Here is a 23,598-nt window from a genome sequence, read left to right on the forward strand (position 1 = left end):
TAAGTTTATTTCCCAGTCAGCCACAGATATCAGGAGAAAGCTCCAAAAGTGAGCCCTGGACCCTGAAAAAAATCTGGAGGCATTATTAAACCTGGCAACCTTTGTGTTCTATAATAGGTACCAAGAGGAACAGGTGAAAAGGAAAAGCAAGATCAGAGAAAGGCCACAGCCTTAGTCATGGCCCTCAGACAAACAAACTTTGGTGGTTCAGAGAGGACAGAAAATGGAGCAGGCCAATCACCTGGTAGGGTTTGTTACCAGTGTGGTTTACAAGGACACCTTAAAAAAGATTGTCCAACAAGAAGCAAACTACCCCCTTGCCCATGTCCACTATGCAGAGGCAATCACTGGAAGGTGCACTGCCCCAGAGGACAAAGGTTCTCTGGGTCAGAAGCCCCCAACCAGATGATCCAACAACAGGACTGAAGGTGCCTAGGGCAAGTGCCAGTTCATGTCATCACCCTCACTGAGCTCCAGGTATGTTTAACCATTAGGGCCAGGAAACTGACTTCCTCCTGGACACTGGCGCAGCTTTCTCAGTGTTAATCTCCTGTCCTGGACGACTGTTCTCATGATCTGTTACCATCCGAGGAATCCTGGGACAGCCTGTAACACTCACCATGAGGGTCCGTGGCTTCATTCCTGAAATCAGCAAGACCTCCTCAGTTGTAATTGGGAGACTTTGCTACAGATAGTAAGTATGCTTATCTAATCCTACATGCCCATGCTGCAATATGGAAAGAAAGGGAGTTCCTAACCTCTGGGGGAACCCCCATTAAATACCACAAGGAAATCATGGAGTTATTGCATGCCGTGCAAAAACCTAAGGAGGTGGCAGTCTTACACTGCTGAAGCCATCAAAAAGGGAAAGGAGAGGGGAGAACAGCAGCATAAGTCGCTAGCAGAGGCAGGGAAAGACCAGCAGAAAGGAAAGAGAGAAAGAGACAGAAAGTCAGAGAGAGAGAGAGAGAGAAAGAGAGGAAGAGATAGAGACAAAGAGGGAGTCAGAAAGAGAGACACAAAGAAGAAGTCAAAGAGAAAGAAAGAGAGATGGAAGTAGTAAAGAAAAAACAGTGTACCCTATTCCTTTAAAAGCCAGGGTAAATTAAAAACCTATAATTGATAATTGAAGGTCTTCTCCATGACCCTTTAACACTCCAATACCACCTTGTTGTCAGTGTAAACAAGGGCATAGCCCGAAAGCACTGAGGCCACTGACAACCCTAGCCTTCCTATCAAAAATCCTTAGCCCAGGAGGTTTCCTATCAGGGGATCTAAATCTTAATTGATGACCATACAAAGGTTCGACCAGATCTAGGAGGAACTCCCTTCAGGACAGGACAATAAATGGTTCCTCTTGGGCGATTAAGGGAAAAAGACACAATGGTTATTCAGTAAGTGATAAGGAAACTCTTATAGAAGCAGAGTTAGGAAAATTGCCTAATAATTGGTCTGCTCAAACCTGTGAGTTGTTTGCACTCAGCCAAGCCTTAAAGTACTTACAGTATTAGGAAGGAGCCAAATATACCAATTTTAAGTTAACATGGGCTGAATGAGGTCTTATTAATAGCAAAGAATAATTGAAATCCCAGACTTACAAGGTTTTCAACAAAAGTAAAGTTTGCTAAAAGTTAATAGTGTAACATGTATTATCCTACTACCACACACTCTCAAAGGACTTCTGAGACGGTTTGCAAGAAATAACAAAATCTATCCTTATTCTACCAATCAGCACTCTGTGTTTAGCTAAAGGATTGTAAACGTGCCAATCAGCACTCTATAAAAATGCACCAATCAGCGCTCTGTGTCTAGCTAAAGGATTGTAAACGCACCAATCAGCACTCTGTAAAATGGACCAATCAGCACGTTGTAAAATGGACCAATCAGCAGGACATGGGTGGAGCCAAACAAGGGAATAAAAGCTGGCCACCCAAGCCAGCAACAGCAACCCACTTGGGTCCCCTTCCACGCTGTGGAAGCTTTGTTCTTTCAATCTTCACGATAAATCTTGCTGCTGCTGCTCACTCTTTGGGTTTGCACTACCTTTATGAGCTGTAACATCACTGCAAAGGTCTGTGGCTTCACTCCTGAAGTCAGCGAGACTATGAACCCACCAGAAGGAAGAAGCTCTGGACACATTTAAACATTTGAAGGAACAAACTCGGGACACACCATCTTTAAGAACTGTAACACTCACCACGAGGGTCCGTGGCTTCGTTCTTGAAGTCAGCAAGACCAAGAACCCACCGGAAGGAACCAATTCCGGACACAAAAGTAATACATATTTTGAGATTAATAGTTTAAAAAAGTCAAAGAATACTGAAAAATGTTGATTTAGGTTGAGTACACATGCATGTTGTGTGGAGAAAGGATTGAGGAGAAAGATAAATACTTGAGGCTTGTCAACTGGAAAAAAAATCACACATGAAAATGTTTCTTTCAAATCTTCTGGAAAGAAATGCAAATATCTCAAACAGTAAAACATCACAGTAACCTACATACCACTGACTTGAAGGAAATCATGGAATGACACAATTTTATTAAGAAGCATTTATATGTTACATAGATTACAGAAAATTCTAAACAGTTACTATCTAGAACACTGATTGTCCCTAAAAATAAAAAGATTTGTTTAGCTCTTCCCAGCTCCTCTGTCTCCCTCCTTTGTCAAAATCACAATTGCTTCCAAACTGGTCTCACAAATTCTCCTCTTGCCAGAGCAGTACTTTCAAGACATAAATCATATCAACTCCATTTCCCCCAATAGAATCTTTCAATGGCTGGATACTTGCATTTAGAGTAAAATGAAAATTCCTTATAAAGTATACACATTTGTAGAGCTTCTATAATCAGAAAACATTTTCTATCATCTAATGGTCACTGTGTTCTAAGAATGCTGGGGCCCTGGGACATTTCCTCTGCCTGAAATGCCTGTCTGCCTCCTCCTTCATTTCCTTTCCAACACCACCCCACTCCATCAAACACACACCCCTTGTTCACTCAGAATCTTCCTGCCTGTCTATGTGGGATTGATCTGCCCACTACCTACGTCTATGTCTTTACTGCTTTCCACTTCTCTTTACTCAGCCAGTATTTGAATCATGTCAGATTGCTCAAAATTCGAAGATACATTAATTTCATCTCATTGAACTTGGTGGCCCATCTATTCAAATTTTCTCCTATAAATTTTTTCATCTGGTAAAGTATTTATACTTCATGACTCAATTCTCATGGTACTACCTAACTCAAGCCTGTTCTAACCAATTAGATAGAATTAGGCTCACTCTCCACTCTGCCCCCTGCTCCTACTTTCTCATGGTTGTTACTGTACTTCAGTGCAATTATATTTGTATGTTTGTCTTCTCAACCTTCCCTGAAGGGTTCTGTGCAGTGAACCCCAAAAGGAAGCGGTGTTTGTGTTGAGCTAAAAGGGTGAGCTCTGGATCAGCTTCCTCAGGCCCAGATCCAGCCTCAGCTTGCACTATGTGACCTTTTGTAGGGTATTTACTATCTCTAACTTGCAGTTACCCAATCACTAAAGAGAGGATTAATGATCCTCTCTATGGCATAGGGATTAGATGAGCTAATACATGTAAAATAGTGATACAGAGTAGTCATAGCAAGTTACTTTGAAAGACATATCAGAATTACCAGCTGGGAGGCTTTTTCAAACCACATATGTGCACAATCTTCACCCTGGTTGTGAATTCTGCTGCAATGAGTCCCATCTCAGGTATGAATATTTTATATCTGTTAGATGTATACCTGATATAAATTGAGAGACTTCTGGGATCAGGAACCAGTAAATAATCAAAGTCCAAATGGTTACAGGATGGGTGACTTTGCTCATGTTCTTTCCCATTCTTGAAATTCTATTTTTTTTTTCCTCTTGGGAGAATTTGACAGATCTTCCTAAGTCCAATTTAAATATAATTTTCCAAGTATACCTAACAACTACTACTTCTGTGTTTCTATATAATGAAAAAAATTGTATACTGCATAGTGGTTATTCATATCATCAACGGTCCTCTTTTTAGTCTATGAGCTATGAGGAAAGAATCTACTTTTTATTTTCTGTTAATTTAATAAACATTTGTTACATGATTAAGGTATGAGATCATAATGTCTCTAAGATTCTATACTAATCTAAATTTCATACATTTTATTATTCTGTTTTACTTTAAGAAACAACTCACCCATTAAAATTAATCAGTTTTCCTTCTAGAAAGCATTTTTATAACATTTGGTAATATTGAGAACTTGAAAAAATGTTCATTGCCTTTGATCCAGTAATTATAAATCTGAATCTACATTAAAGAAACAACCAGAGATACAACTTTTAAAAGGGCTATGAATAAGAATGTCCAACATTATATACTTAAGAGTAGTGAAAACTGGGAGGAGTCTAATTTCCTACAAGAATCAAATTACTCACTAAATTACAGCACTTCATGAGACGAATTATGAAACCATCCTAAGCAGTTTTTGAAGTATATTAAATACTATGGAAAAATGTTTCTGCTATAATTTTCAGTGAGGAAAAATGTAAGATATAAAGGTGAATACAGAAGTCCAGTCAAACAGAACTAACAACGAATTTATAGCCTGAGCTTTTCCTCTGTTGAAAACACAGAGCAGTGAATGGTAACATATAAAGAGGAAACTAAGCAGACATAGTATGCTTTTAAAAAATGTAAATATCTCCTTGGACCAGAAATAGTAGAGGAGCCCAAGTTAATAAACAGGGCATAAGTAGAAGTCACCGAACTGTGATTGTGGAGGAATAAGTATCTTGGCTTATGTGGGGACTGGGGATGGGAGAGAATAGATAGGAGGGAAAGGAACCAGTCTCTGTACTGGAAACCCAGAGTGGTAAGTGGTCTCCCAAACTCATGCAAGGAGGATGAAAACATCCACAATTCACGGCTTCCTAGGGCTGTAGCCCACATGCAACTCTATGCCTGGGGCAGCAAGAGTAAGTAGCCAGAGCTTCCCAGACCAGACCCCAATCAGGTCATTCACTAGTGTGGAGACTGGATCTACAATAAACCTAATATGTCCACAGGGCAGGAGCTCCACGCTGCTGCTAGAAGCTTTGGTTGTGACTTGGGTACCAAAGGCAGGCCAAGTTAAAGCAATTGAAAAAAACATCAAAAGACAGTGAACGATTTTGGGGGTCAGGAGAAGGGACTCAGGGAGGGACACATTCCCTGATAGGTCTCTATCACAATTCTTCAACTCTGCAGTTGTAACACAAACACAGTCATAGCTAATATGTATATGATTGGCCGTGGCTGTGTTCCAACTGAATTTTATTTACAAAAGAGGACAGGTGTAGCCCATAGGCCATAATTTCCTGACTTTTTTTTTTTTTTTAAAAAAAAGACTAGTCAAGTGCAGTAGTGAGAAGGGGGTAAAGAATAGAATGAACAGTTCAATCTGCAATTGTGAACTTGACACCTTTATAAAAATCATCATTCTAACACCACATAGGAAACTAGTGATTCTGAAGGACAACTTACAAAAATCACTAAGTGGAAGATGAATTCATTTCAGATGAAACTAAAGCTGAAAAGGACTTTAATATATTTTTACAAATATCAATGAGATAAAAGGAAGATAAATATCCAAAACAAGAATAAGAAATTAGAGGCAAAATGAATATGATAAAAACGTATTAGGAATCTTGGAAACAAGAATCATTATGATTTAAAGTAACTGCATTGATAACATAAACATTAGAATTAACGGAGTTAAGAGAGAATGAATGAACTAGAAGATAATGATGAGGAATGCATGAAGATAATAGCAAAAGGTGGAAGGTGATTTTAAACATATGAACGAGATGTTAGGAGACATGGGGATTAGATCAAGGGGCTAAAAGGGATTAGACCAATGTACATCTAAAAAGGAGTTTCAGGAAAAAAGAGAAAAGTGAAGTAATACTTGGGCAGACATAATAATTGGGCTGAGAAATTTGTCTACACATTAAGGAAGCCATCAGTATTTTAACAGGAAGCTCTAAATACAGAGCAATACAAAATATTTTAAAAGAATATATTCATACCATACATATCCAAGGAAAGCCAAAATGAATAAGGACAATAAGAAGATTATATAAGTCATCAGAGAGAAGACAGCTTATGTACAAAAAAATGAAAATTACTGACAACACATCTATCAGTAATAAGAGGTGCCAGAAGAAAACAAAAATATCTTCAAAATACTGATGAAAAGTCAGTCAGTCTAGAACTCTATTTCTGGTGAAACTATCATTCCAAAACAAGGGGGAACAATTTTTTTCAGTTTGAGATGGAGTCTTGCTCTGTCTCCCAGGCTGAAGTGCAGTGGTGCGATCTCCACTCACTGTAACCTCTGCCTTCCAGGTTCAAGCAATTCTCCTGCCTCAGCCTCCCGAGTAGCTGGCATTACAGGCGCCCACCACCATATCCGGCTCATTTTTGTATTTTTAGTAGAGACATGGTTTCACCATGTTGGTCAGGCTGGTCTTGAACGCCTGACCTCAAGCAATCCACCCGCCTTGGCCTCCCAAAGTGTTGGGATTACTGGCGTGAGTCACCGCGCCTGGCCTGGACTAAGTTTAACACCCACCCACTCACACTGAAAGAACACCAAATGTGAAGCTCGGGGCGGGCCGGTGGGGTGGGGGGAGTATGAGATGCAACAATGGTAGCACAGTAATTATTTAACTATATTCATAAATGTTATTACATAATAATTATTAAACAGCAGTAATGTTTTTAAGAAAAATGACAGTACCCAAAGTCTGGAAAAAAATTGAAAAGAAAGTAGAAGGAGTTCAATTGCTAGTTAGAATGTTCTAAAACATTCATCTTATTTATAAGAATACACTACATAAATTTATAGCAAGTTATAAAATTGTATAGTTTACAAAATATGTTAACATTTAGGATTACCAAGTAAATTAACAGGAATACTGTGTACATTTTCTTAAATGTTATTGGAGGTGTTAGGAAGAGACTATTTAAAAATTTATCAAATAGACAATCAGAAAGAAAATATTAATAGAATATATGTAAATAAATAAAATTAAATTATCCTATTATAAACCAGAAAATGAGTGAACAAAAATTGCAATAATTATGTGCATCATGATCCCAATAGAATAATTCATATATGTATGCACATGCGATAAACACTCACCTACCAGATATAAACAGAACAAAATATAAGAATTATTTATCATTGAACTATAGAAATACAAATGTTTTCTTCTCTACATTTTTTGAGGTGTCTAAAGCTCCTATGCTAAATAGATATTAATATTAAAATATAACTTAAAAATGGTAAAGATGGTAAATTTTATATTTTACTTCAATAAAATTTTTTTAATTAAAAAAATCATAAAACAGTAGTGTTGCCTTATCCATGGAGAATACCTTCCAAGATCCCCAGTGGATGCTTGGAGCAGCAGATGGTACTGAAACCTATATATACTATACTTTTTCCTATACATACATACCTATGCTATAGCTTAATTTATAAACTAGGCACAGTAAGAGATTAAAAATAATAATAATAGAACAATTATAACAATATACTCTAAAAGTTCCATGCATGTGGTCTCTCTGTCTCAAAACATTTTATCATACTATACTCACCCTTTTTGTGATCTGTTGGTCTGATAACCAAGATGGCTCCTAAGTCAGGGGTCCTCAGCCCCTAGGCCACAGACGGGTACTGGTCTGTGGCCTGTTAGGAGCCAGGCGACCCAGCAGGAGGTGAGTGGCCAGCGAGCAAGCAAAGCTTCATCTCTATTTACAGCCGCTCCTCATCACAAGCATTACCGCCTGAGCTCTGCCTCCTGTCAGATCAGCGGCAGCGTTAGACTCTCATAGGAGCCAGAACCCTACTGTGAACTGCGCATGTGCGGGATCTAGGTTGTATGCTCCTTAGGAGAATCTAATGTCTGATGATCTGTGACTGCCGCCCATCACCCCCAGATGGGACCATCTAGCTGCAGAAAAAGAAGTTGAGGGCTTCCACTGATTCTACATTATGGTGAGTTGTATAATTACTTCATTATATATTACAATGTAATTATAATAGATGTAAAGTGCACAATAAATGCAATGCGCTTGAATCATCCTGAAATCATCTCCCTGGCTTGTCCATGGAAAAACTGTCTTCCACGAAACTGGTCCCTATTGCCAAAAAGCTTGGGTTCGTAAGTGACGAACAGGTGGGTAGTATATACAGCAGGAATACGCTGAACTAAGCGAGGATCCACGTGCCAGAAGGGATGAAGGCAGAGGGCGGGAGAGTTCATCATACCACTCAGAACGGTGCCCAATGCAAAACATATGAATTGTTTATTTCTGAAATTTTCCCCAATATTTTTGGATCAAGGTTGACTATGGGTAACTGAAACCAAGGAAAGTAAAGAATTGGATGGGCAGGGAGGACTACTGTAAAATGTTAGTTTTAAAAAAGCTTATTTGTTTCCTCTCCTCAAACGTAAGGGGAAAAATGGAAATATCAGAAATGAACAATTTACATGTAATAGTTACAAAGTAGTAGCTGTAAGCCAAAGATAAAATATAGACAAAATTGAGAACTGGTTTTTCCTATAAATCTCTGGACATGGACATTGCTTCCACTTGAAGGTATAGTTAATGAATTTTAAACGTGTTTTCAACTCAGATACTGAAAAGAGAGAGAGAGAGTGTGTGACTGCAGGGAGGAAGAACAGAAAGAAAGAGGACACAGAGAAGAACTTGCATGAGAACATTCTCCTCCAGTTCCGGTAACTTAATTACTCAATGCTCTGTGCATGTTGAGTTGATTTAAGTCATGTGGCAAATGCTACAATTCCTATTCAAGAAATGCACTGGAACAGAGTCATCATTTGGCATGACTACATCAAGGAAAGCTGCTGACAGCCAGAAGAGATCAAAAGCAGATCAGGTTGCTTAACGAACTACAAGTCACTGAGCTAAGAAAGCCAGGGAAGCACCCTGAGGAAATATGGAAATCTTGGGAGTGAGCAGAGAAACTAAACACAGTGGATGTTATTATAAAATGCTAAAATGAGATTCAGTTGTCTCATTAAAATGTCTGAGCCATAACACATTATTTTTCAGCCTTTCCTTAGAAATAAAAACCAAGTCTCTAAGCAGAAACAGAAGTGCTAGAGCCAGTAGATGAGCTACTATGATTATTGCTTATCTGTCTTTATCAAACTAATCACACTGCTTATTCTATGTTTACCTTATTATGAATGGCCAAGATTTATTGGATATTTATTGTATGAAAGGTATTGAGAGAAATGCTTTATATATATTATCTTATTTTCTAAACCTTTTATAACAACTTGCCTTTGGGGAACAAAATGTGGCTGTATGAATCCTCTTAAATGAAGGCCCTCACTTGATCATGTAGAAGGAATCATTTTTGTCAGGAGTTCGAGACCAGCCTGGCCAACAAGGCAAAACCCTGTCTCTACTAGAAATACAAAAAATTAGCTGGAAGTGGTGGCATGTGCCTGTAATCCCAGCTACTCGCGAGGCTGAGGCAAAAGAATTGCTTGAACCCAGGAGGTGGGGAGGCGGAGGTTGCAGTGAGCCGAGATTGTGCCACTGCACTCCAGCCTGGGCAACAGAGCAAGACTGTAAAAAAAAAAAAAAAAAAAGAAAGAAAGAAAGAAAGAAAGAAAAAAGAAAAAGAAAAAGAATCATTTTTAATAGGCTACTTTGATCAAAGTAGACATTATTTCAAAGTAATTGTTCCTAAAATAACATAATCCAATAATTTTCCATTTGACTACCATTTAGTCAGATGGACATACATATCTATTTATATCCCTCTCATTCCTAAAAAGGACATGAGGCAGATTTCATGCATTGTTGATATGAAATTCTACATTTGGATATATCTTCATTTCCCAGTAACTGAATTTATATTTCAGTCCATAAGATTTCCTTCCTCGTATCATAAAACATGTTGTTTTTCATGGAAAACCCCACATTTTAGAAAAGCAAAAAAAAAAAAAAATGAGGTAAATTATGATTTGTCAGTTTTTAATCCTCAGAGTTGGACAGCTTTGTAAATAGCTCTTTGAGCTGATTCCATTTTTTAAGAAGAGTAATATATAATTACATTATTTCATCAACTATAGTATCATTTCTCCAACCTTCCCTGTAAGCTCCTCAAAGGTAAATGCCATTCTTCTGTTACTAACACAGTACCCCAGCCTTGCATTTCTCAAAATACGTTTCAGTGACTACAGAACACACCAGAGATTCTGTGAAAAAAGTGCTCTGTAATGAATGGGACAATTGCAAACCCCCCTATATTTTGTTTTTTTTTTTTTTTTGGAGGATACCATGAAGTCCTTTTAACTTTAACTTAGCAGTTGCTACATTCATTTGGTCATGAGACTCCCCATTTCAACAAATTCTATCAAATTGTAACAAGCTGTGTTCAGACTGAGGAAAATGCTGTGCCAGGCAAATGTGATCGTTGTTGACCAAGGGCACAGGTCTGATGATATCTGAAAGATAAGTTCATCTTTCCCTGATATAAAGTGTAAACCTTCAGGGTTAAAATCCTCTCTTTAAACTCTGAGGTACTCAAAAATTGCTAAGAGGCTCCTTCAATATCTCATCTTCTGTGCCACCAAATGTGGGCACCTAGCACTAGGAGCTGGCAAATGCAGATGTCAAAATAGTATTCTGAGGCGCTGGCTGCTTGTCTTTTTCCTTCCTTCCTTCCTTCCTTCCTTCCTTCCTTCCTTCCTCCCTCCCTCCCGCCCTCCCTCCCTCCCTTCCTTCCTTCCTTCCTTCCTTTCTTTGTCTGTCTCTTTCTCTCTCTCTCTCTCTTTCTTTCTTTCTTTCTTTTTTTTTTTTTTTTTGAGATGGAGTTTCCCTCTTGTTGCCCAGTCTGAAGTATAATGGTGTAATCTCAGCTCACTGCAACCCCCACCTCCTGGGTTCAAGCGATTCTCCTGCCTCAGCCTCCCAAGTAACTGGGATTACAGGCATGTGCCACCACGCCCGGCTACTTTGTATTTTTAGTAGAGACGGGGTTTCTTCATATTGGTCAGGCTGGTCAAGAACTGCCAACCTCAGGTGATCCGCCCGCCTCGGCCTCCCAAAGTGCTGGGATTACAAGTGTGAGCCACTGTGCCCGACTGGCTGCTTGTCTTTTCAAGCCCACTATGTGGTGTTAGGTAAGTATTTCTTTTTAGCTCCAAGTCTTGCGAGAACTTGCCATTTTCATAGTTACATGTATATTTAATGCCTATAGTAAGAAGTTGTGGATTTATCTTAAGGAAGTGGGATAACATTCCAAAGTGATGCAACTCCAGAAAGCAAACATAAATCCTGATATCCCGATAATAGGGTCACCCATTCCGCTCCTTTATCAGATCACCTGTAAACTATGAAATCCCACTTTACGAGACTGAACTATTGATTGAAGTGGGAAGTATTTTCCAGATGCCCCAGAAATGCCTCTAGCACCACCTCATAGTGTGTGTAAATTTCATAAGCAAACCAAGATGCCTGTCTTCGGGTTGAAGTGTAATACTATAGCATGAGTGTTTTCTTTCTGTTGCTTTAAGAATTCATTCTTAGCTTAAAATGCACAGTACCATAAGATTATACAAATGTAATATAGTTTTATTTATTATTATTGTATGAAAAACAGAGCAAGTCAAGGCAGTCTTTCTTGGCCTCAGCCAATGAGCACCAACTTGTAAGGCTCCAACAGGGTACGTCTAGGTGACAGAATTTCAGCCCTCTTCAACAGCGATGACTGTAACCTTTGTGGATCCACAGCACCTAGCAAATGTCTGATAGGAGCCAGGTCCATAATAAATGTTGTTGAATATATAAGAACTGTAAGCATACTACATAATGTCCCTATGCTCACTGAAATCCATTTTAAAATATCTGTGACTAGAATATAACAACTCGATGAATTTGATTACAGATCAGTATCTTTGGATAAACATATCTCAAAATTGGGAGTCTCTTAAAAAGTTCTATGTTTTTTGGTTTCTGGACAGGGGTAACCAGGCCTTTTCTTCTCGTATAGTAACACAATATCAAATGAAAAGCTCAGGTAAATGTATTTACTCCTTATCTCTATGTAATACAGCAAGAAAGAAGCTGAAATAGATAGCTGAGGTGTTCACAACTCAATAAGAATATCAAGAAAAGGGGGTAGCAGGAATTTTACTTACAAAATAAAAAAATCTGCAAACTATTTGCTTTTTTGTAAATGCTACTTTTAATTTAGAGATTTGAAAAATTTCAGCCTATTATTCTTCAAAATAATTTTATATAAAGCTTGATTGGTAATAAAACAATATACTTGCATGTGGTTTTTAAGTAGAAGAAGATATTTTGTTCCCAGGAAAGTTCATAAGCCAGAAAATCTTGGGCAAGTACACCAAGGGAAAATGGGGAGGGACTATTTATCTTCCATTATAACAATGACATAATTTGTATCCAACCATGACACGACCAATACCCAAATGTTCTTGGTTATAAAATGAAAATGAAAACAAAATGTAAACTTATTCCTGACAAAACAGATTAACTGAAATAACCAAGGTATTACTTAATAACCAAATTTTTGACACACATAACGTTTTAAACAACCAAAGAATATAGGCAAAATTGTTCTTTTGCCACACACACACAAATTTAGTTCTATAAAGATAAGAAAGATTACTTTTCTCTAAAAACATTGAAAAGTCTGCCTTCTCTCATTAAAAAAGCATAAACAGAAAACATGAGTTCAGGATTTTAAGTTACCTTTCAAGTCTTTCTTCAATTTTCTGAGATCTTTTTGAAAATCTTCAAACTTCATCTGTGAGGCCTGGAAAAGGTCCTGGGGTTCTGGCAGTGGAAAGAGGCACTGTTCTTTTCCAGCATCCTAATGAACAAAAAACCCCATTATAGTCAAAGAAATTGGTTATCAACATAAAAAAGAATAATGGCAGGTATCTCCAAACCAAAAACAACAACAAAAAGTACTGCCAAATCATCCAACAAATAAAGAATAATGGAATGTGACGAGATGTAAAAATTGTCTTACCTCATCAAAATTTCGGAGATAATACGAAACAATATATGACAAAAGGCTTCTGCTATTGTCCTAGGCAGAAAGACCAAAGTCAGTGACAACGTATTTTTTAACTAATTAAATATAAAGTGTTACCAAAAAAGATTCTAGTAAATTCACATATATACATGAGAACATTTGGAATGTAATGTGAAATTTTACATTTTGAATTGTCTTGGCCATTGTGTCTAAGGAGTTTGATGGCTTAAAAGATTTTTCTCCCCAGTGTTCCAATCTTAGCACAGCTATTTAGGGGCAAAGTCTAAACTGTAAATACTTTCCAATTGTTACCCCCCTCAATTAGAAATTTAGCTCATGTCTTGTATATTTTATTATTTTGTGTTTTTATTGTTTTGTTTGATAATTTTTTGTTTTAAAACTACTATCTTAAAGGAAATAATTAAACATTGCTAGCATTGATATATAGCTGAGCAAATAGGTACCACTCCAACAGTAACTTTGATTGAGGCTCATTAGCATATAGATTAGGGAAATAAAAAAGCTAAGTATCATTTTAAGTAAAGGGGAGCTTTTAACAATTCCAATATTAAGTAAAGGGGAGCTTTTAACAATACCAATATTATAATTTGTTATGTCAGCAATTGGGATTTGACAAATTAATACTCATGTGTTTATAAATAAGACAATGTGGGTAGTTCTATTTAAAAAAAGGTAAAATTGTTTCATATCTAACACATTTCAAAAATACCTTTTCACCTCCTTTCTGGTTTATTTAGGGGCATTAATTTTTATTTAGCTTTTTTTGTGTATTCTTCCAAAGTAGTAGTAGATAATCTGAATTGGAGAGCTCAGGTATATATTTTACTTTAAAAACAAACCCTATGATACAAACTACATTCTCTGGAATGTTTAATATAACCACGATTTTTTCTATATTTGTAAAAAGAGCAAAACCTCTTTATAATCAAGTTTGACATGAGTCAGTAATATAGCTATTAAAGACACCCCTCATTAGACAGGATTTGCTTGTAACATGATTTAAGCAACTTGAGTTCCTTTCTTTCTCCCAACTTGTAATTCAGTGAAACGCCTGGCAGCACCTGAATCAATTAACAAAACTTGGTGTGCTAAGAGAAAATTCTAAGTGATCAAAGTAACAGCTCTGTCCATGGAGGTCTATAAACAGTACTAAGGAATAAGTATAGTTACATTTGTTTTACAGAGAAAGAACCAATTCAGGAAGACTTTCATAGCTCTTCTGAGTACAAGTGAAACTATTTTAAAAACTTATTTCTTGATTACATATTAAAATTTTTATTTTAGATTACCCCTTGATTATCTAAATTAATGACATTTAATCTAATAGAGGATTGAATACAATATATAAACTGATACCAAAAAAGTCCCACAAATAATCTCTTATTTGTATATGATCACTAGAATCTATTTCCAGTTCATTTCTATAATTTAAACATGATATTGATGCTATGTATTTCAATATTATTTGCAAAAGTTGTTTCACTCCAACAAGCAGTTGCTGAGTATTCAAGAATCACCATAGGTTAAGAAAAGGACTTCTTTTCTTTCTTTTTTTTTTTTTTTTTTTTTTTTTTGAGAAGGGGTCTCACTGTATAACCCAGGTTGGCCTCGAAAAGTCCTCCCAAGTAGCTGGGATTATGGGCTCATGCTATTGCACTTGGCTTAAGCATTTTTTTTAAACAAATGTAATTTATCAGCTCTCTATAGTAAGACTTCTATGAAAATGTGTATCATACACATGAGCATTTGAACAAACAATTATAAAAATAAAAACATCATATGTGTGGGTGTACCAGGGAAGAACTACGAATTATTCAGTGTTGGAAAAGCAGTGTCCATGTTCCATAGATGCTCAATGAAAGAATGTTGAATGAATATCTGTATTAATTTGACCACACACACACACACACACACACACACACACACACACACACACAGACGCTGACTTACAATGGGTCATCTTACAATTTTTTGACTTCACAATGGTACAAAAGTGATACACATTCAGTAGAAACTATACTTTGGGTACCCATACAACCATTCTGTTTGTCACTTGCAGCACAGTATTCAATAAATTACATGTGATATTCAGCACTTTATTATAAAATAGGCTTTGTGTTAGATGATTTGCCCAACTGTAGGCTGAGGTAAGTGTTCTGAGCATGTTTGAAGCAGGCTAGGCTAAGCTTTGATGCTTACTAGGTTAGATGTATTGAATGCCTTTTCACTTATGGTATTTTCAACTTAGGATGGGTTTATCAGGCCATAACTCCATTTTACATTGAGAATCATTTGTATATAAAATAATAAACAAATTGTTGGCTGGCAGAAAATATTTTTTTTTTTTTTGAGATGGAGTCTCGTTCTGTCGCCCAGGCTGGAGTGCAGTGGTGCAATCTCGGCTCACTGCAAGCTCTGCCTCCCGTGTTCATGCCATTGTCCTGCCTCAGTCTAAAAGTCTCTCTCTCTCCCATGAAGGAAATTATTTCATTATCTAGGAAGGACAATCCTACATATTTTTATTTCTACAAGCCAATTATTAAACTTAGTATTTCAAAAACATGTCCAGAATTTCCTTTATCTTACTTTTTTGTGTGATGATTCTTTTATTAGAGAAATGTAACTCTTTTATTTTTTAAGTTTATCATCTCAGACTTCATTCTGTGACTCTAACCATCATTCCTAACCTCATATTTCTCCTGGCACTCTCACAATTGCTTAGATATTAATTTCAAACAAACACAACTGCAGAAGTAGTACCAAAAATAATTAGGTCTGCAAGAGGGCTTAGACATCCCCCGACGCACCAGTATCAAGGAGAAAATCATATGCAGCAGAGTAGAATCATCTTTTATATTTTATTTACAAGCCATTTTATTCATCTTTGTGTTATTTTCAAAATATGGACCTATTGGCCTCCATTGCTTGACATGACAAAGAAAAAAACAAGAGATACACTGTCTAACTCATAGAAAATAATTAGCCTTCAGATTCCAAAAGGATAAATATTAGCAGACATGGGAAAGATACAGTAAAAGAAATTATTGTTTTTATATTAAAACAATATAAAAAGTTATTTTATATTGTTTTTATATTAAAAAGTTGTAATTATTAATTAGACATAAGAATAAAAATTATTCACTTTAGGAAACATTATTAATCACAAATATCTGATGGACATTACTTTTTTCTAGCTCAGAACATAAAGAAACATTTGGCCTAGGAACATAAAAGAAATATTTATTACAACTGCTTTACATTCAGACTTATTACTAAACAAAACATTGAATTCTCAATTTGCCTATGTCCACTCATGCAAAATACTTACACTGCTTTTGACATCTTTCAGTTTTGGAAGAATGTCTAATCCAAAGCCATCTGCCTGTCCTCGAGTCTTATTTCCTCCATTCATGTAGTTGCCAAAGGCAAGAACCAAACCTAGAACCTGCATAACCCCTGGGCCATTTTTTAACGTCTGTGAAACAGAACAACAACAAAAAACAACTTCTATACCAGGTTTTGTTTGAATCATCAAGTCAATGCCAGCTATTTATATTAGTAGTTTTGGGTCACAACCAAACTTTATCATTCCTAATTATTAGGTATATGTTAAGAGCAGTATCTTGAAAGTTAGTAAAAGCTGCACCACCCACAAACATTCAGGTATGCCTCTGTAAGCTGGGGGATGCTATGTTAGGCCATGTCTATGATGTAACCGCAAGGAAAACAAGGTTGTGTGAGAACTATTAAGGCTATATGGGAACTAAGGCTATATGAGAATAAGGATATATGAGAACTATTAAATAAGGCCAAAGGAGAACCATTACAAAATAACATCACTAATATATCTGCCATTGTCTTAATTGTGCCTATGTCTGGAACAAAACAAATTTTTTGGCCTCAGCAGAGGAAACCAAAAAGCAGACGCAGAGATTAATTTCTAAATTTAGGTTTACCCCCAAAGAGCTCACACTCATTTCTTTCAAAACACTGTGTTTAACTTAAATTTGCATGTCACTTCTTCTGAAAATGTGAGCCTTTAAGAACATCTTTTCACTTTTCAAAATGATTTACCGCAACTAGAACAAATGGTACTACTGATATTTGACAAATTGTTTTAAATGTTAACATTGGTTGTTTCTGCCAAGCATTTATTTTTTGTTTTCAGAAGAATATCTGTCTTCTGTTGAGTCATATGGCTGTTCCTAAATTATTTGGCTGGAATAATTATTAACAATTTGTGGAGGAGTCCTTCCAGACAACGAAAGAAAGTAAAGAAAAATGCCTTCAAATCACATTCCTTTGGAAGTCTGATGTCTGAGAGGCCCGTGAAAACTGAAGATTTTGTTTTGGCAAAAGGAGAGGACACAGAAGTCTCTGGAGGCCAACATGTACTGGCCACATTCTAGCAATGTGGTCTTGCAGCCCTGGGCACCCCTCGGAACATTTGCTTTGATCTTGAAGGTCAATCATAAAATGTTCCCTTCTGTGGGACTGTGATCCGTCAAATTTGGTGAGTACTTCGAGTAAATAAAAGAACGCTTTTCTGAAATATGAACATGGCTGAGCACAATTAAATGAGATTCAAGTTCAGCTCTCTTTGGACCAGAACTTACCTCACACAATTTCTGTAGTAATTCCAGTTTGCGATGAATTGAGCAAATGCTTTCTGAAAACGTGGACTGGAACAGGATGCAAAAGACTCGCTCTGAAAAGTTGGGGATTAGTGACAGTTCATAAAGGAACCTAAGGAAATAAAGCCAAGTTAAGAAGAAAAATATAATTCACATCCACAGATGTTTATTCTCATCTCATTCATAACAAGTATGCACTGAAGACACTGCATTGCATTTTCCAAACAAAACGGGCCCACCCATGGCCTGGACGCCCTCTGCACGGCTATAAGGCATGCTTACTGCTCAGGTTTGTCCAGAGACTTGGCATTTTCCTTGTCTTTGGAAGACCGGCCATGCTTTTCTATTTTTTCCAGTTCGTCTGACTGTGCTCTCTAGAAAAACAAAAACCAAACAGTTTTTCAAAGTCTGGCCAACTGAATCCCTTAAATAATCTAATTATCTTGATAAATGTACTGATCTGAATACAGCAAAACTCTATCTGTTTTCATGTTTCTTAGCATCTGTATGTAGTAAAGCTTGACTTAATTCATGAGGCATTTGAAAGTCTAAATATGGCCGGGTGCAGTGGCTCATGCCTGTAATCCCAGCACTTTGGGAGGCCAAGGGGGGCGGATCACCTGAGGTCAGGTGTTTGAGGACTGGCCTGGCCAATATGGTGAAACCCCATCTCTACTAAAAATACAAAAATTAGTGGGGCGTGGTGGCGGGTGCCTGTAATCCCAGCTACTTGAGAGGCTGAGGCAGGAGAATCGCCTGAACCTGGGAGGAGGAGGTTGCAGTGAGCTGAGATTGTACCACTGAACTCCAGCCTGGGTGACAGAGTGAGACTCCATCTCAAATAAATAAATAAATAAATAAATAAATAAATAAAATAAAACAAAGTAAAGTAAAATAAAATAAAATAAAGTGTAAATATGTTTAATGTGAGCCAGATTATCCCCAAATCTTCCAAATAATGTTATTAACTATTAGTGATCTGAGAAATGTTTATTCATTCAAGCATGCTTTAAAACAATAGTTTTCCTTTGTTATTTTGGCTGTTTATAATACTTTCTAGAACACAAGCATTTCATTTTATAAAGTAGTCGCCCAGGTGGGAGTACAATGGCATGACATCTGCTCACTGCAACCTGCGCCTCCCGGGTTCAAGTGATTCTCCTGCCTCAGCCTCCTAAGTAGCTGGGATTACAGGCACCTGCCACTACATCCAGCTCATTTTTTGTATTTTTAGTAGAGACGAGGTTTCACCATGTTGGCCAGGCTAGTCTTGAACTCCTGACCTCAGGTGATCCACCCATCTCGGCCTCCCAAACTGCTGGGATTACAGGCATGAGTCACTGCACCTGGCCTGGATTTTCTTTTTGATACAAAAATGACTCCATGCTTATTTTCTTCTTAAGTGTCTTCTGTCACCCTTTATAATCTCAAACTAAAAATTTGTCATTCTAACTGTGTTTCCTTATGAGAGAAGATCCTGTACATTTTTAATATTAATAGAGGGTAGGAGATTTTATAGACTTCAGGAAGCACAAATCTGTATTTTATAGAGTATTTGGATTATTTTTATTTGTAGTCCTGTCTTTATTTTACAACTCACAAAGGTGTATTAAAAGAGCCAAAATATCACATTTTCTACATGCATTAAGAATAGACCACCATATTATGATTTCTGAGTCCAGTCTTCAGAAGTTAATATTCTTTCAATATTATTTCCGTTTAAATAGACAAGCAGCTCAGCCAAGAACTGCTACAGAAGCTAGAGCCTGATAGATTTCAAGAGAATTGATAGATACCACCTAAACAAAGCGAGGTTCTGCTTTGTATTTACTGATTGTTTTGAAATGCAGGTTTTCAGTTGATAGGATTAACTAACAAAGACTTGTCTCAAAAGAAGAAGCTTCTTTTAACGAGGGAAGAACTGATGAGAGATCTGCCAGAGAAGTTGATCCTCTGACAGTTTCATAAATTTTGCATTTGGAATGTGACGCATCAAAAGAATACAAAGAAGTAAAGGAGGTACATTTTACTGTAAATATTCTAAGCTACTCCAAAAATTAAAACTCTTCTAGAATTTCAATTGCACAGTAATCTTACTTTTCTCCCCAGTTATTTGTGGCTTTGCTCAAGAATTTTACTACTTGAGCAAATACTACTTCATTCATTTGTCAGTTACCTATGAGAGTCAGCCTCACAAATAATATCATAAGACCATGTAAAGCCATATTACAGGACAGACTAATACCGATCTTTCTGGCAAATGAGAGACTTGGGTAATATTCTAAAAGAACATTACAGCTAAGAATACAGAAAAGGCAAGGGTTGTTTTAAGACACACAAGTCCCCACCAAAGTATAACACATAAAGGTCTCCAATCCCTATAATCTCTTTATTCTTTTAAAGGAAAGAGTTTCTACCAGAGAGTTGGTTAGTCACCTACCTCCAAGCCCAACCCCTTTCTACATCCAAAACCTCATAAAAAAAATCCAGCTTGGATACAAGCTACAGTTTGCTTGTTTGCTACAGTTTGGTGACATAATTAGGTTTCTTAGTTTGATTTTGTTTAGACACCTTAATATAGACTCAATCTAGCTGTTGAATAGACTCAACGTGGGGTTGAATGACTAGAATCCTACTCCATGGACACAGTAAATTTCCCTGGGTCTTAAACAACACAAAAACAAATCAAAAGGCAGCTGTAAGAGCAAAAAGATGGCTAAGGTAAACCAGAGTAATAATTAAAGATACAAGAGAAGGATGAAATTCATCAATGTCTTCAGAACAAAGTGACTTTCTATTAGTACTCTAGAGGCACTCCCCAAACTATTCAGCACACATGAAGTACTAATTGCACAGTCCTTTATACCCTGTACTCTATTAGACCATTTCTGCTCACTTCAGAAAGAAATAAAGCTGCCCTGGGCTGACAGTAAACTTCATGGCGAGTCGAGGGAACTGTCACTTTATCTATGCCCCTTTCTTGTTCTCTACAACTATGTGTACATGATATGATCTCTTCTGTTCCCTTTTTCTCTCTGGGGCTTAGTTAACTCCACCTCAGGTAATCTTTGGCCCTCTCACTCTCATATACACACATGCACACATATATACATACTTATGTGTACACACACACACGGTCGATTCTTGCTATTTACGGACTGGGCACGGAATCAGCATATACTGAACTATTACTGCTAGAAAAAATATAGGGCTCCTGTGAGCCTCTGGGGTCACAACATTTTCATTGACTGATCAATACATAACATTGTTTGATGTTTAAAGACGTTTAATATAGTCTGTTGATTCATTAATACTCAACGCCAGCAGCACCATGGCTCATGCCTCAACAAAGCTTGTCCACAACACAGATTTTTCCCCATCAGGGACATCACAGCCATCTTGTGCTCAGAAGCACTAGCCAGCACTTCAACACTGTGCTTGTGGCCCTCTTAGACTACAAAATCACTAACAAAAGCACAACAGTGCAAAAAACATGGTACTAAGTACTGCAAAAACGATGCCTTACTGCACAAGAGCTGAAACAAAAAGGCAGAATGCTGCCTTGTTTGATTTCAGTTAAGAACATGTATATTGGGAGACTCATTTTTACCACTCAATACATGTCTGCAAATAACTACAAAAGCCCCATGCCTGTCAGTTTTGGAGTTAAAAATATATTTTAGTGACTAGGCAAGTTAGCAAATATAGAATCTGCAAATTATGAAGATCAAATCTGTATGTGTGTGCTTGTATGTGTATATACATATGTGCATTTATATGAGAGAGTCATTACAAGTATACACTCTTTTTTTTTTTTTGAGACGGAGTCTCGCTCAGTCGCTCAAGCTGGAGTGCAGTGGCGCAATCTCGGCTCACGGCAAGTTCTGCCTCCTGGGTTCACACCATTCTCCTGCCTCAGCCTCCCAAGCAGCTGGGACTACAGGCGCCCGCCACCATGCCTGGCTAATTTTTTTGTTGTTGTTGTTGTTGCATTTTTAGTAGAGATGGGGTTTCACCGTGTTAGCCAGGATGGTCTCGATCTCCTGACTTCGTGATCCGCCTGCCTCGGCCTCCCAAAGTGCTGGGAGTACAGGCATGAGCCACCGCGCCCGGCCAAGTATACACTCTTTTTTTAAACCTATTTTGGAGGAATATGGCCAAATGAAGGCTTCCTTATTATTATTCTTTTTTTTGAGACAGGGTCTCACCGTGTCACCCAGGCTGAAGTGCAGCGGTGTGATCTCAGCTTACTGCAGCCTTGACCTCTTGGGCTCAATAGGTCCTCCCACCTTAGCCTCCCAAGTAGTTGGGACTACCCTCCAGCTAAGTTTTTTTTTTTTTTTTGGTAGAGATGGGGTTTTTCCATGTTGCCCAGGCTGGTCTCAAACTCCTGGGCTCAAGCTGTTTGCCTGCCTCAGCCTATATATACAGTCTGAATCCCCTTCATTTTCCCCCTTCAACCAATTACTTCAAAAACATATCTCTTTTCATTCTACAACCACAGCAATGATTGACATGCAAAAAGATGGTAGTGGTACGCCTGAATCCACACATTTTGAAATGTTAATCATCTTAAAGAAACACACAAGCCAATCCCTAAAGCTTTTGACGCATCTTAGAATTCCCCTCATAGTCTGTAAATACCTCCAACAAATTACAGACATGCAGTGAATATTCATTATTTAAGTAAATACCCCCATAACTATAACATAGTACAGCTATGGTTTTCTTTACAATGTTTTTTTTCGATGCAAGATTTAAAATAGTCATTTGTGGACTAGTCCAACAGCTAAATCTTTTTTCTTTTCTTTTTTCTTTTCTCTTTTCTTCTTCTTTCTTCTTTCCTCTTTCTTCTTCTTCTTCGTCTTCGTCTTCTCCTTCTTCTTCTGCTTCCTTCTTCCTTCTTCTTCTTCCTTCTTCCTCCTCCTCCTCCTTCTTCTTCTCTTCTCCTTCTTCCTCCTCCTCCTCTTCTTCTTTTCTCCTTCTTTGTCTTCTTCTTCTTCTGCTTCCTTCTTCCTTCATCCTCCTCCTCCTCCTCCTTCCTCCTCCTCCTCCTTCTTCCTTCTTCTTCCTCTTCCTTCTTCTTCCTTCTTCTTCTTTTCTTTTTTCTTGAGACAGGGTCTCACTCTGTTGCCCAGGGTATAGTGCAGTGGTATGATCTCAGCTCACTACAACCTCTGCCTTTCAGATTTAAGCAATTCTCATGCCTCAGCCACTTAGGTAACTGGGATTACAGGTGTGTGCCAGTCACCATGCATGCCCAGGTAATTTTTGTAGTTTTAGTAGAGACGGGGTTTTGCCATGTTGGCCAGGCTGGTCTCGAACTCCTGAGTGACCTCAAGAGATCTGCCTTCCTTGAGCTCCCAAAGTGCTGGGATTACAGGCATGAGCCACTGTGCCTGGCTTTAAACCACTTCTTGTAGCAAAGTTTGTTTGTATTTTTTAAAAAATCAGATTTGTCAAGTGCCAATTTTTAAATAATGCCCTCTCCTATTCAACAGTACTCTGGAAAAGGTAACTTCACCAGAATAGTATATAAATCAATAGCAAATGAAAAATTACCCAGTTGGAATGTCCAGGTGGGGAGATCTCTAAAGTGGCAGGAATGTAAAGCAGGCTTGGAATTGGTGCGTTCGATTCATCAAATGAGTATCACTCACGGACCACAACTCACTGGTATGGTAAGGGGAAAAACAAGGGCTAGCAAATCCCAACTCTTGCCTTCAGGCAGTCCAAACAGGAGGTAGACAAAAGAATAAACTGCCATGAAACAGTGTGACAGGTGCTCCTTTAGTGGTACTAAGTAATGGTAGTATGACAGTGAGGCTTGAGAGAACTGGGAACATTT

General features: G+C 37.7%; 1 protein-coding gene across 2 annotated transcripts in view; it reads right to left on the reverse strand.

Moving 5' to 3' along the window:
• Positions 1-23,598, reverse strand: part of FMN2 (formin 2) — a 398,539-nt gene that overhangs the window by 138,743 nt on the left and 236,198 nt on the right. For both annotated transcript variants that reach the window (XM_005539682.4, XM_065542730.2), the window contains exons 9-13: positions 18,033-18,124; positions 17,733-17,862; positions 16,445-16,591; positions 13,090-13,149; positions 12,807-12,927 (exon numbers count right to left, since the gene is read on the reverse strand). In XM_005539682.4, coding sequence (XP_005539739.3) covers positions 12,807-12,927; positions 13,090-13,149; positions 16,445-16,591; positions 17,733-17,862; positions 18,033-18,124 — 550 coding nt within the window. The remainder of the gene's footprint in view (positions 1-12,806; positions 12,928-13,089; positions 13,150-16,444; positions 16,592-17,732; positions 17,863-18,032; positions 18,125-23,598) is intronic.

This window comes from Macaca fascicularis, chromosome 1 (genome assembly GCF_037993035.2).
Source record: "Macaca fascicularis isolate 582-1 chromosome 1, T2T-MFA8v1.1".
NCBI classification, from domain to species: Eukaryota; Metazoa; Chordata; class Mammalia; order Primates; family Cercopithecidae; genus Macaca; species Macaca fascicularis.